At 38.1% G+C, this 14,667-nt stretch overlaps 1 protein-coding gene across 1 annotated transcript; it reads right to left on the bottom strand.

The window, feature by feature from the left end:
- Positions 1–4,565: 4,565 nt before the first annotated feature.
- gsdf (gonadal somatic cell derived factor) lies at positions 4,566–7,849 on the bottom strand. The gene is made up of 5 exons (XM_085165390.1): positions 7,596–7,849; positions 6,987–7,144; positions 6,791–6,883; positions 6,571–6,701; positions 4,566–5,920 (listed from the first exon to the last, which is right to left on the bottom strand). The coding sequence occupies exons 1-5, from the start codon at positions 7,703–7,705 to the stop codon at positions 5,771–5,773; spliced, it is 642 nt and encodes a 213-aa protein (XP_085021516.1). The 5' UTR covers positions 7,706–7,849; the 3' UTR covers positions 4,566–5,770.
- Between the last annotated feature and the right edge of the window lie 6,818 nt (positions 7,850–14,667).

The raw sequence follows: 14,667 nt of genomic DNA, 5'->3' as shown, positions 1-14,667 counted from the left end.
AATTACCCCTGCCTGAGACACATGGTACAGCCACCTGTGTTTATATTTACATGTTATGTGCTCCATTGTGATTTAACTTGGTTGTCGGTACCTGAAGAATAGAATGATTACGTAAAACAAGGAAAGATAGAGAACAAGTAAGTAATTTTATTATAATATGATATAACAAAAGATGTAAAATGTACATAAACAAAAACAATGCTTTATTTTATAATATTTATTATTAACAGTGAGCTCTTGCCATAATTTTAGTATTGAAAACCCTACAGCAAATAATCATTTGATCTCATGATTATATGTAATGGAAAAAGAGAGATTTAAAAAATCTGATTTAGGGAAATCATCCCCTTTGTCCTGTGTGGTCCTGTTTGATATATTTGACTAATATCCATTCATAAATAAGATCATTTGAGGGGACACATGAATAAATTGTTCTTGGCAATATGTATCCATTGAACTTAAAAAATGACTCAGTAAGAAAGCATATGGCTTAAAGGCAAGTATGACTGGCTTTTAAACACACAAGATACCTTTTTTCTTTTCTTTTCACACTTTCTTGTGATTATTTGTTGATGTTGATTAAGACAGGCAGAATGTCCTGACTCACTCTTCACCTTTGTCACACCTTTCATGACATTTCTATTTTAATACAGGCAGAGAAAGGTCTGTCTGGAGGCCCAATAGGAGGGTTATGTTATGCTGCCCCTGGTCGCCTGCCAGCAGAGCACACCAACAAAAACCCTCCTTCATTTAAACCTTAATAGTGCTTAGGCTTAATAGTGTGTCTACACTGTAACAGAAAAGCTTTTCCCCCACTGCCCACCCAAACCCCTTCAATCCATATAAAACAGTACATCAATAACAACAGATATGGCACCGATTACGTCATGCATAGAAGAGAGCTGGGATGGGGTGGTTTGCAAAACCACTTGCAGATGTTCAGTAAATGTAGACGGACTACATGAAATTTTCCAATTGTGTGTATTAAAGGGTATCAGCTCAGCCATCAGCTGATGTATTCTGGCACTGAGATTTGCCAAGGTTTGCTTAGGATGACTTTTTGTCATGACCAAACTAATGCTGTGATTGATTAGTCAATTCAAATGGATTTTCTTTTATACTAGGCTTATCATTTAAACATGCAGTTGGAATGGATCTTTCAGTATATATTTTGATCATTCAGAATAATTCCACTAATTATTTTAAATAACTGATTATTATTTTGAGACAGATTACAAAAACTGCAATGCAAAATGAGCCTACTTGAAGCACCTTTGTGGATTTTCTTGTCCACATTTTGGTGGAATATGTGAAATATGTTGTTTGTTAAAAGACAGCAATAATGCTCAACATTTCACAGAGAAACTGGTGTTTCACCCTATTTGTACACCCTAGTTGTAGTTTTTTTTTATGGCAGTAAATTATTTATTTATACTGATTGTTAGTCTGGTGCAGTACTACCCTGTAAGAAGTCTGCCATCCAGTGGTTGGACATTAAACGGGACTTAATTCCAGTACTTCCATTAGTTTACATCATACCCAGGAGGTGGCAGTATATTATGTCCTTGTGTAGTAATGAAATGCAAAAAGATACATTGTGAGGATTTTATGCATAACAACTGAATAAAAATAAACAAACAGACAAAATGGAAGTGGGAAAAAGAGCAAAAATATGTTTACAATCACATCTTATCATAGCTTTCTTAAATAGTTAAACTCAATAAAGATGTGAGAGTGAAAGGAAAATGAAATGGTTTAATATTAAACTATCAACACAACATTAACATCATTGCATTCTTCATTTAGAGAGAACATTTACATAGCTTTTTGCCTTTGAATAAGTCAGCAGAGCAACAAGTTTGCCCTGAAAGTTTCAGAGTTGACACACTAAAATCATTCCCCATCTGCTCCTTTTAGCCAAAGTGCCACGAAACACCCTTACAACTGAAGTCACATAAAGAATATTATTGTGGATAATACAAGTATATGTGCCATATAATGTTCATAATACCCACGTCATCATGCTCATATGCTTGATCCTCATCTTAAAACATATTTCTGAAAGAATGTAGTATACAGCTTCACTGATCATAGCAAGTGCATTAAATGCATTTCATCAGAATAGTAAATAATATTGTTACTATCACTCACATGGCTTTCCAAGTTTAGTGAACTTGTGGACCTCACTCTTATTTTCTGTTCACTCAGGTAAGGGATTTAAATGCACATCGAGAGCACTAGAGAATAAATCTAAACTTGCTTAAGAATATAGAGAAATTACAGTTATTAATCTTTTCTGCCCCAGCCCTACCCCTGAATTACAATCCAAGCATAACCATCCATTACTAGCATCTCTGATACCCTATTTTATTATTGGGCTTTGGAGACCCACAATAGATTTTTCTTATTGCTGTTGGCGACTTAAGTATAAATTACAACCACTTCCAAACACACTTGTTACTTCAAAACAGCTCACAAGGAAATAGTGAACATTTTATTCTTTTCTATTAGTCTGAAAGGTTTACTTACTAGATACTTTAGAAAGTAAGCTTTTAACATACAAAGTATGAAAAGAACAAATAAAGTAAAATGTCTAAACCGTTTATATAAGCAATAAGAATGTAACACTTCCAGCTTCCAGGTATGATCAAATTAACTAGATAAAAAAAAACAAGCTGTGTGACAATTTTATACTAACCCCTGTGGGTATGTGGCAGCTTTAAATTAATGAAAAGCAAACGATGCCAATTTTTAAAGAAATTCACCATAAGTTATAGAGTGAGCGCCATCTCCTTTGTGACAAAGAGGCTGTTCTTTTCTTTTATTCATTCTGTACATTTGCATCTAATACTTCCATTAAAATTTCTAAAAACGCAGGACCTTTCATATTATTTAATATCCTAATTGGTGGTTTTACTTAAAAGATCTGGATACCTCTACCTCTGATATTTTATCCAGCACTTTGTTGTTGGCGCTGATTTGGACTTCTTTGCCAGAAGGTGACCAGATATGGAGGACATTTAAGAACTGTGTCCCCCAGAGCATCTTCCTGGGTAGCAACCTGGATGCAGAGCGATGTCCCAGCGTTCTGTGTGCTGAAATGCCGTGTGACGTCGTAACGAAGGCCGCAGCTCTCTGCGATTGTTGTAGGGCTGTTATGTGCATGTAGTGTAGTGGCAGCTGGAGCAGTGGCTTTGACCTCCAGTTGCTCATGTCCCACAGCAGATATATCCACAGGCAATACCACGTAGGCATGCAAAAAGCTCTCACCAATGTTGCACTTGAGGTCAGTAGGCCAACAGTATTCCCCGAGGTCTCCTAGGAAAGGAAACTAGTTTGTGAAGGCCTATACACATGCGCAATATAAAACAGGTCAGTCAGGTGGAGATAGATGCAGCAGAACCACTTTAATTAGCGATGATGTCTCTCAGGAATTATTTTCAGAACACAGCCTGAGATTTGATTTTGCAACAAACACCCCCCCCCCCCCCCCCACGCCTCCAACCCAGAGTTGATGGTGTCATGTTGTGTCTCCTTACCTTCAGTTGAGTCTGACAGCCGAATGTTATGATTGTCCTGAAGCTGCAATTTTTTGATGTATGTCATCCCAGTACACTCCATTAAACAGTCACTTGGTTGTATCACCCTCCTGGGAAGCGGGTTGATCAGTGTTTCTTTTTCTGAACATTCAATTGCGCCGACAGCCAGCAGAAGTGGCCACAGTATGCCAAAAGACAACCATATGCCGATATGTCCTGGCATTCTGTCCAGCATTAATCAAAAACCGAGGCAGCTGCCAATGTTTAGCTAGACCTGAAACTTCACAGACTTTAAACTTAGAACTATATGTGAGGATTTCACTGCAGCCAGGAAAGGATTGCATGTACAGCAGCTAAAAAAAACATTAGAGGCTCCTCAGAAGTACGCAACATGTTGCTCTCCCTCACACCAACACCTAGTTTTATACAGTACAGTGCCAACTTTTCCTCATCTACTTTTTCCCTCCCACTTGAATTAACAGCAAGTCTGTGGCTGGCAGTAAGCCACGAGGGGCTGGGATAAGGAAAGTTTTATTTAAAAATGTCAGTTGAGAGAATAATATAAAGAATACTGTAACGTGGGTTGTATTCAGTGGTTGAGAGGACCACTCAGCCCACGACAACACTGGTACTGGGAATTCCACAGTGCTTGTCCTTTAATAAACACACTCTTCACTAACCTTACAAGGCCCTGTTGAACGGCTGCTGTCTTATCATGAAGCAAGCAGTGTTCATACAACTAGTAACGTTACTTTGAGTTAAGGAGGTAAAGATATGAGGTCCATCTGAGTTCATGTGCCAGCACGCTTCTCACACACTCTACAGGGGGCAGTGGCGCATACTTGTGACATCACTAAACATGAACTTAGGTGGTCTTAAAGAGACACCACACAATTGTGACTGTTACAATGCATTGTTGTGATATGTTATACTTCTGTTTCTTGTGTTTTATTGTGAAGCATTTTGTTTAATTTGTGAATTATACTTACACAATAGCAACTGAGAAGTATTAAAAAAATTAGCTGATTTCAATCATTTATAATCTTTTATTGGAATAAGCAAGAATTTATTGAATGGTACAAGTGATTAAGATGGGAAAACAGTGTCTTGAGCACAATAAAAAAAAAGGTTTATCTAAATATGTTAAATTGCTTTATTGTATAACACTGTAAGCAGTAGTACACTTGTGAAACATTACTTAAAACATGGTGGTAATTTTGTAAAATAAGCCAGAGTATACAACAAAATAAAATTACAACCAAGAACTGTCACCAGTCTTAATCAAAAAAGCATAAATTTGAAAACAAACAAACAAAAAAACAAGAATTCTTTAGTATAAATGTATATAAAAGCAGTCAGATAATGTAATGTAAATTACGTCACAAACACATAAAACTGAAGCAGCCAATCTCAAAAATAAGAATCTGAATTTTGAATATCTAACTGTTGCAATTGGCAGAATTTATATACATATGACAAATCAGAATCAAAATGAAATGTGGACAGAAGATTGTGTGTTCTCCTCTGTTAAAGCATGTCAGTCATATCACCAGTAAATAGTTTAATTATGAACTTTTACAGTTGCAGTTTTTGGGTTTGCGGGCCAACATTGTTTTTCTTTTTCCTCAGTTGACACATGAAAATATAGAGTATAACCAATGGAAAGTCATGCCTATGCCCCAGAGAAATTAATAGATTGCTAAATTTATCTTGTGAGCATGAAACATAATCTGTGAAGATTACATATCAGAGACGATCTGCTTTAAAAGTAGAGCCTGATCCTCTTGTGAGAGGGTCTGGCTCAAGTCTTACATTTCTTCAGGGAACATTTATTCTCAGTAATAGTTAACAGCTATTAATAGTAGCCTGTCCACATGAGATTTATTTAAAGACAGACTGTGAGGATTTACCATACATGTGTTGGCTGGAGCTTTCTTTGGTTCAACGGTTACAGACAAAGACATAAAGATTGTGTAATTACTGTTAAATCAGTTGAACAATAATTGTCCAGCTTTCCAAAACTCCTGTTTTAATACAGCGCAGCTGCAGGAATGGAAAGCCCAGACTTGCTTTGGTTCCTGGAGCCAGTGCTGAATGCACTTTCTATTTTAAAAGGGAAAGACGACCTACAAAAGCAGCGTTTGTATGAGAACAGAATTGTGGATATGATTTTTTGTTCTTTTGATGTGTGTATAAAAGCCAAGCGGTTCATACCACACACTCAAGACAGCCTACTCCTTGCCAGGGTCCTCAGAGTTGCCCAGCCCACAGCCACAGCTGCGGGTCAGCTCCATGGAGGAAATGACAATGGTGCTGGATTCATCCATATAGACAACGGGCACCACTTCATGGGAGATGGGCTGACAGCATGGCACCTGGTCCTGGGAAAAGATAAAGAGACCAGGAATCAGACACGGTGCATATTTTCATGATTATAGAGTTGACGCTTAAGCATTTTAAAAATTGTATTGTTGTCATATTTCAGTGAAAAACCCCCATAAACATTTAGAGTGTGCAGGACTTGCTCTGCTCCACACCAAATAAAGCAAGGTGTCAAGAAATGATTTACATTTTTATTTTGTTTAAATAGAAATGATTTAAACAAAATTAACCAACACTTCAGCTTCTAGTTTTGATTTTTTTTATTTACTGTTCTGTTTCCACAATACTCTCCTGCTGTCACGCTTTTTCTGGTCGATGAACTTTGTGGAATGCCTCGGCTTGTTTTTGGTCAAGTTCATTTATGTTGGCAGGAAGAAGAAGTACACATGCTTACATGCAGCTGTTTCGCCTCCAGAGCACACCAAGGTAAGATACGTGCTGTTCTTAGGCAGCATAGTAGAAAATAACAAAGTACATCATAAATCTAAGCATTGTGCTGTTCCCACACACTTATGAGAATTTCCTATGCCAGGTTTTGTTTTTTGGGGGACTAAAGCACAACATATAAATATCTATAGATGTAAATGTGAGTCAAAAACATATAAATCAGCGAATTATTCTCTTGTAATAATGTCTTTGTTAACTATACCTGTGTGTTGGCATCCTGGATATTTACTTGGGATGATGGACATTGCACAGTGGTCATGGCAGAGTTGCAGGTTGCGCATTGAACATAGGTAAGACTCAAAGGCTGGATCACCCAGCTGTCCCAGCCCAGATCTGGGAAATTAAACACTTGATTTCTGTACTGAAAAATGCTGCATACCAGTATTATTGTTACACATTAATAACAATGTATTGTTACACACCTTTCATAAAGATCTCTGAAGCAATGGAGCAACAGTTCAGGCTCGCACTGTTTTGATTATCAGCTGATGCAGAGTAGCCTGGGACTGCTGGGGCTGGAAGGAGATACAGAGGCACTGTAAGACTTTAGAGTTGACTGCCACTAAGCGCTACGTTGAGGGTGGAACATTTTACTGTGTATCTTTTGATTTCACATACTTGCAGTATGCTTGGCTGTGTGAGAAATGATGCTGAAGGTTCGGTTCCACTGCTCTCTGACACTGTCCAGTGCACCGGCAGGTAGCTGCGGCTCAGTCTGCAAGCTCAGAACCCCAAGGAGGTTCTTTTTGATGGACTGCCATGACTCACCTTGGCACCTGAACATCACGTACAATGTTGTGTTGGAAGAAAAATAAAAGAAAGTAATCTTTGTTGTTTTTACAGCATTAAAAGAAAAAGTAGTACCCTCGTGGACTAGTGGTTTGCAGATGTTTGGCTGAAATGAGACAAGTGTGATTGATTTCATTACTGCAGCTTGAACAGAACAGTCTGTTATGTCTCTGTGCAGCTCTCCCTGAAAACCATTTGGGCAACATGACCCTGAATCACACAGTGAATTTACTATTTAACCCATGTGACCTCACCGCACGTGCATCAGCACACAGCTCACTCTGATTTCTGAACAATAGAGAAAGATTTCCTTGAAATGTTCCCAAAACATAATTAAAACATCATGCAAATAGATGGCTGTACTAACAAAAACTACATAGGCACGCAAAATTGTGGTGTGGTTATTCTGATAGATTCTGATTTGGTATTGATACTGACCTGTGACCTAAGACAGCAGCTTCAGGTTCTTTCCTGGATGGATCCAAGACAAATGCCATCATCATGGAAGAGCCCAAAAGCATTGTCATGACAATGAATGCAAAGGCCATGGTGGATGAACACGTAAGACTGGCTGCAGACAAAGGCTGCGGTTGGTTCCGAACGTCTGGTTGGAGGAGGAGATAGGAGCGACAAAACTGGGATGCTGCGCTAGGTATTGTTTGTCAGGGTCTGGGAACCACGGTTTTTATCTGCTTGTACCCCAACGTGGCCTTGAGATAGTTAACACTGTAGACTTTTCCCCTGTTCTGTGTGAAAGAATAAAAGAACGAAGATTAATGGGTGGAGAAAGAGAGGTCACAAATGCAGGCAAAAAAAACCAACAACTTAGGAACAAGAGGTACACATACGTTGTAAAAAACATGTACTCATGTTATAGTATGCCTGCCTGGGCACAACACTTTGACAAAAGGTTTGAATTTATATTTAAAGTTGGTGTTTCTATTATTATTACTTATGTATTTTTGCTATTTCCATAGGTGAAGGAAAATTATGAACACATCTCAATGTAATGCAGTCCATTAAACATCCTGACAAAATGACCTTATCAGTGAAATACCTAATTTAACAAGAGGCACTCTGAGACTGTCCTTCACCAAGGCAGCTCACTCTGAGGGCGGTATTGCATTTATATAACTACTTAGTTTTCTTTGTTTGTTAAAACATACTTTAAGCAGTTTACAGTGCAGTGAAACTCCTATAAGGGTTGCGTGACAGATGTTTCATTTGATTATACAAACATTATATCACAATAGGTAATGAATAATAGGCACTGGTTTTTAAAAAACTGGAAAAGAATAACTTGAGCTTATTATATAAAAACTACTATATTTCTAACTAACTAGGCAGTTATTTATCTTTCTCTGTACAACACTTTCATTAAAGACTTAATGCACTTTGCAGTCAACTTGAAAGAAAGGCCGATGTGAAAAGTAAAATTTGAGATCAGGCATCATGATATTTAGATGCAAACTATAATGTGATGTCATATCCTGAATGTTGCAAAGAAGTCGTCATACTTGGAATATCCATATATCATTTCCTATATGTTGTCAGTACAAAAAAAAATGAAGTAGAAAACAGTTTTAAATAGCTCTATATTCCATTAATATAACTTTTAAAATGTGACATAATCTTTTAAATTTTAATACTTTCTACACAATATATTAGGTTATAAAGCTTTAGTAAATTTTTTACCTTGAAGATCGGGATGGCTGTAAGTCCGATTTTAATTAATAGTTAATCAGGCCCCAGTCTGCACCCCTATAAATTTTTATCACAATTCATTCAAAAGGCATTTTATATTGTAAGGTAAAGAACCTACAATAATAGTGAGAAACCCCCAACAATCAAATGATCCTCTTTGAGCAAGCACTTGGAAACAGTGGGTAGGAAAAACTCCCTTTTAACAGGAAGAAATCTCTGTAAGAACCAGACTCATAGAGGGGTAACGGCAACCAGTCGGGGTGAGGGAAGACAGACAGGACAAAAGAATGTGGAAGAGAGTCAGAGATAGATAGTGACTACTCATTAAATGCAGAATGGTGCGTAAGCACCAAGTTAGTGAAAAGGGTGAGTAAAGAAGAAACACTCAGTGCATGATGGGAAGCCCCCAGCAGGCTAGGCTATTGCAGCATCACTCAGGGAGGATTCAGGGTCACCCCAACTCCAGCTCTACATTTATAAAAAAGGAAAGGTTTAAGCCTAATTATAAAAGTAGAGGTGTCTGTCTTCCGAATACAAACTGAGAACTAGTCCCAAAGCTTGAAAGCTAAAGGCTCTGCTTCCCATTCTGCTTTTAAATATCCTAGGAAACACAGGTACGCCTGCAGTCTGAGTGAAGTGCTCCTTTAGGGTGACATGTATGATCATTATTATTCAGATAAGATGGGGGCTGATGATTTAAGACCTTGTATGTGAGGAGAAGCATTTTAAATCAAATTCTGAATTTAACAGGGAGCCAATGAAGAGAAGCCAATATGGGAGAAATATGCTCTCTATTTCCAGTACAATAATACAGTTACTGCATCATTTTGAATCAAATGATGGCTTTTCAGGGTATTTTGAGGACAGCCTGAAAATAATATATTACAAAAGCGGATAATAAAAGTAATAAATGCATGAAGTCGTTTTTAAGCACCATTCAGGATGTTTCCAATTTTAGAGATATTGCACAAATGCAAGAAAGCAGTCCTACATGTTTGTTTAATATGTTCACTGAAGGACATCCTGGTCAAAAATTACTCCATGATTATTCACAGTGTGATTGGAGGCCAAAATAATGACATCCAGAGTAAGTCTCTAGTTGGATGTCATTTTTCTAAGAATTTCAGGGGTGGGTACAATAACCTTTCATTTGAATTTAGAAACTAAAAATAGACGTCATCCCAATCTTTATGTCTTTAAGACATTCCTGCAGTTTAACTGTTGTGTGTGTTTATCTGGCTTCACTGATAGATGTAAATTTGCAATGAAACGCTATGCCTTTGAATGATACTTCCTATGGAAAGCATGTATAAAGTAAAGAAGTTGTGTTCCCAGCACAGAACCCTGTGGAACTCCATAACTAACATTTGTGTGTGAAGAAGATGCCTCATTTACATAAACAAACAGGAGTCTATTTGATAGATATGATTCAAACCACTACTCTGCAGTAACTTTAATTCCCAAGGCATGCTCTAATGTCTGTAATAAAATAGTGTGGTCATCAGTATCAAATGCTGCACTGAAGTCTAGTAGGACAGTAGCAGAAATAAGTAATGCCCGAGGCCATAAGATCACTTGTATCCTTTCCTGACACTGTTTCTGTACTGTGATGAGGTTCAAAACCTGACTAAAACTCTTTGAATAAACCATTTATATCATATATGTGGGGTTTTGTTTTTTTTGCACTACACATTTGGGTTTGAACAGTCAAAGATGGCAACGGATGACCCATCGACAGACCCCAGTTTATAATCATGGGAAAAATACAGTTGGTTTCAACAAACTGCAACAAACTAGCATTTATTTCTGCATATGGGTGATTATCAGTTTGTATCACACCTCACATTTTTGGGCATCACATGAAAGGTGGAAATCTCCCCTGATAAACAAACAAAACAAAAAAACGATATTATTTCTCTGCAGCTGCTTTTCAAGGACAGAATCCTGAGGGAAGAAATGTAGTACAAAGCAACAATGATTGCTGCAGGTGATGTTAATATCTGAAAAAAACTTTCACAGTTCTGTGGGTCATGCGAGGCCACAGACTTGTATGGAATGGCAGCTACAAGTTCTGTGTCCTTAGCTGACCTCCGTCTCTTCAGATTCCTCAACTAACAACTAAATTTGCAGCAGCCAAACTTTCTCATGAGGCCAAATTGGTTCTCTTATCTGCAGCCTGCGGATACCAAACAAGAATTCTTCCACGCTGCCAAAGGAATTCATGCTGCAAGCTGTTGCTTGCAGTACTTTCCTTTGGAGGTGATATAACAAGTCTGTCTTTCACCTTAGATAAAGACCTGCACTAAGTTAAATGACTGTCTGTTCAATATATTTACATGTATGTATGCATGTACATATCTATGTATTATATGGAAAAGAAATATGTGTTTTTACCTCAGCTCACAGTTTTGGAAAATATTATACATTCACTCAGGGTTGTACTACCAGAAAGATACCCCTTCTCTATTCTTCAGTATCTTGTACTATTTCTTTCTTAAATTTAATTTCAAAATAGAATGTCATATTGTGATCAAAATAATGTGATAAGCTTACAAAATATAGTATTTTAATTTGTTGGGGCAAATTGACACAATGTTACCAAAGGTAGAAGTCTGTGAACATAATTTATTTAAACACTTATTTTTTGAAAAGGTTTAATTATGAACATATTGTAGGTCTACTTTGCTTATGTAAAAGTACAAATACTTCTGTCAGAATGTAACTGCTTCATATTATTACAATAATATTTTAGAAAATTTTAAACCCACATAATTCACATATGGAAAATAGTCTTGCGTAAGATGTTGTATGGGTCTCAACAACACTGCAAAGATCTTAACCTCAGGTCTTAAATTTTCCATGCCTCAGCTTCTCAGGGCTGGAATGCTTTAATTTGTATTTTGTTACCACATGCAAACACAAACACACACACACACCCTAAACCCTAAACCAGTAATTAAATATAAACATGTGCAAACAAGTACTTTCTGTGCAGATGAAGTCTGATGTAGTGCTTTTTTTTTTTAAAGAAAATCTGTAATATGAACAACTTCAGACTGAAAATACATGAGTAGCATTTTTGTATGCTAGTTTTTACATTCAGCTTACTTGAATGATTTTAATCCAGTGGTATCTGGCATGGAGATCAGACTCATCAAATGGTCACAGGCAGTGTTGGGTAAGTTACTTTAAAATAGTAACTTAGTTACATTACTAGTTACTTCTATCAAAAGTAACTCAGTTACTTCAAGTTACTCGTTACTTTCAAAGTAACTAGTTACTAGGGAAAGTAACTTTGGTTTTACTCAGAATTCTCTTGTTAATGTGTTGCTTCCATAACTTTGCCAGTCTTCTAGCTTGCTTACTTGCCACAAGTGCACTGTGCCACCTACCAATAGAAAGGAAAAGATAATACATATTTCCATGAGAGAAATCCCACGCCTGGACCGTCATTGACTGCTGCCATGATTCTAGCCTACGTCACAGCGTCATGTGCGCCTTTTACATCCAACACAAAAACTGCAGTCGTGGTGCTTTGATTGTACTCAGAACTCGGAAATTCTGCCTTCTGAAAAGGAAGACGCTGTTGTGACAGTGATGTTCACTGTTTTGATGGTATATATGCATCAATCGTTTGTTGTAAGATTCAGATAATTATTTTTTAAAAGCTAGACATTTTAAATGAGAATAAGAAAGAAAAGTATTTCTTTGTGCCCACCTCTCCCTGTTAATGCTCTACCTGGCCCCCTGGCAAAACTTTGCTAGCTCTGCTCCTGCACAGTTACCAGCTGTTAGCTACCTAAAAAGGATCCTGGGGTTATCTGTCTCTCAGAAACAGTTCATAACTTCCCTTCAACTCATTCATGTCACCTAAAAGGTAAACCTGTTTCTCCATCACCTGTTCAGCTCTGATGATTCAGTAAGGACATCTCCTGGTTTCATGTTTCCCTCTCACCAGATAAACAAACCGACATCATGACCAGCAGATTTTTTGCAGCTGTGGCTCCAGCAAACATCAGCTGATACTAGAAATTAATATTAAATAAATTCAAACAACAGCTGATCAAGCTTAAACGTGCTGCTGTTGTTTAACGCGACATCGGCTGGTTTCCTCTTTCTGGCGCAAAGTGTGCGATAAATAAACATGAGAGAAAAGCCGATCAGCTGATCATTGATCAGTTTCATGATTGAAGTAGAAACGGGAGAGGGAGGGGGGAGAATGAGAGAAGAAGAGGCAGCTGTGCAGCAAAGACACAGAATAACTCCAGCTTTGTGTCTTTTTCATTGTAGCTGAATTACGGGACAAACTGTTCCTTTTCACCTCAATAAGAAACGCGTAATATTTTCTCTGAATACCAGACGGGAAGGTTGGCAACTCTAATAACTTATGAACAAAATAAAGTTTAACATCATAGCACCCACCCAGCTGTATAGAAACTCCGTCATGCTAGCTAGTACGCAGTACGGAAAAAGTCAGAATAACGAAAATAAACTCCACCTAAACTTGGTTTATATCTGACACAGATAGACTGCAGGTCATAACTTCTTACCTGAAGTTCAGTTCACACTTGGACCGGCGGCCGCCTCGGGTCTCTTTTCCTTCTCTTCCACCTGCTGCCTCCACCACTTGCTAATGTTACTGAATCTGTGGAAGCTCCGCGATAGCCACCACACGAAGTAACGAGTAACGACCCTATCTAAATCCCAGTAACGACTAACGCGTTCCTGATTTTGGCATAATAACTAGTTACCATGCTCGTTACCACAATAATAACGTAGTTACTGTAACGCGTTACTTAATAACGCGTTAGTCCCAACACTGGTCACAGGACACTTTTGAGACATCGTTGTTGCTCTGTGTGTGGGTGTTGTAACAGTTGCTGTTGTAACGCAGTGTATCGCCACATGGCGGCGCATCCAGTCTCGTGACTGGTGTGTCACCCCCTTTTTGTTCTTCTTTGTAACATCTCTCAGTAATGGATTTTTCCGTGTGTTCGCGGACTAGTGTACTCTGTAGTTGCCCTTGTTTTAGCCTTCAACCATTTAGTCAACCATTTCCCCAAAGTGTGAGTAATAAGTCCAGCGCACTGATGGTGGGCGTGTGTGTGTCACTGTGGGATTCTCCAGCTTTAGACAGCTTGCAGCTATGTATGAATGAGAGTCCTTGAGTAGCAGACGTCTCCCACCACTTCCTTGTCGTAGAAAGTCACAGCACCAACAGGTGCTGCTGGCTGGGATCACACAGAGACTCTGTACACGGACAAACGTTTACCGTGATGTCCCAGAAGCAGACATCACAGACAACTTTCTTGAGGACGCTGAAAACAAGCTGAGTTCAATGAACAATTTTCACTGGTGCTTAACAGGGCACGGGAGCTGTGGCAGCATTTAACACAGCAAGACGGGGAAACTTCAGTGGTAGCATTTTAATAAAGACAAATATTAGTACAGTAAACTGTATCAAAACGCAACAACATGTGAAATGTATTGCAGATGGCACTTAATAAAGGTGCAACAATGTTATGCAATCCAATAGTCTTGCTGCCAGTCATATTATGAAGCACCTGAGAAGCATTAATAGTGTTACAAAACTAAAAATTAAAAAATGTTTTCCTTCAGGGTGAGAGGCCTGGAAACACTGAGGTGTGAGCAAAAACGTACTGAAGGAACAGAAAGAGAGCAAATTAGAGTACATGCTGTGCTGTACTTGTAACTTCATTCATGAATAAATCTGTATTTACTGCAGCTAAGCCTCCTTTCAAAACACTTGCTGCCCTTTATTAGAGCCGTCATCTGTTTATTCAGC

This window comes from Neolamprologus multifasciatus, chromosome 7 (genome assembly GCF_963576455.1).
Source record: "Neolamprologus multifasciatus chromosome 7, fNeoMul1.2, whole genome shotgun sequence".
In the NCBI taxonomy this organism is placed as follows: Eukaryota; Metazoa; Chordata; class Actinopteri; order Cichliformes; family Cichlidae; genus Neolamprologus; species Neolamprologus multifasciatus.
Note: the sequence above shows the minus strand (reverse complement) of the source record. Positions and strands in the feature narration are given on the sequence as shown.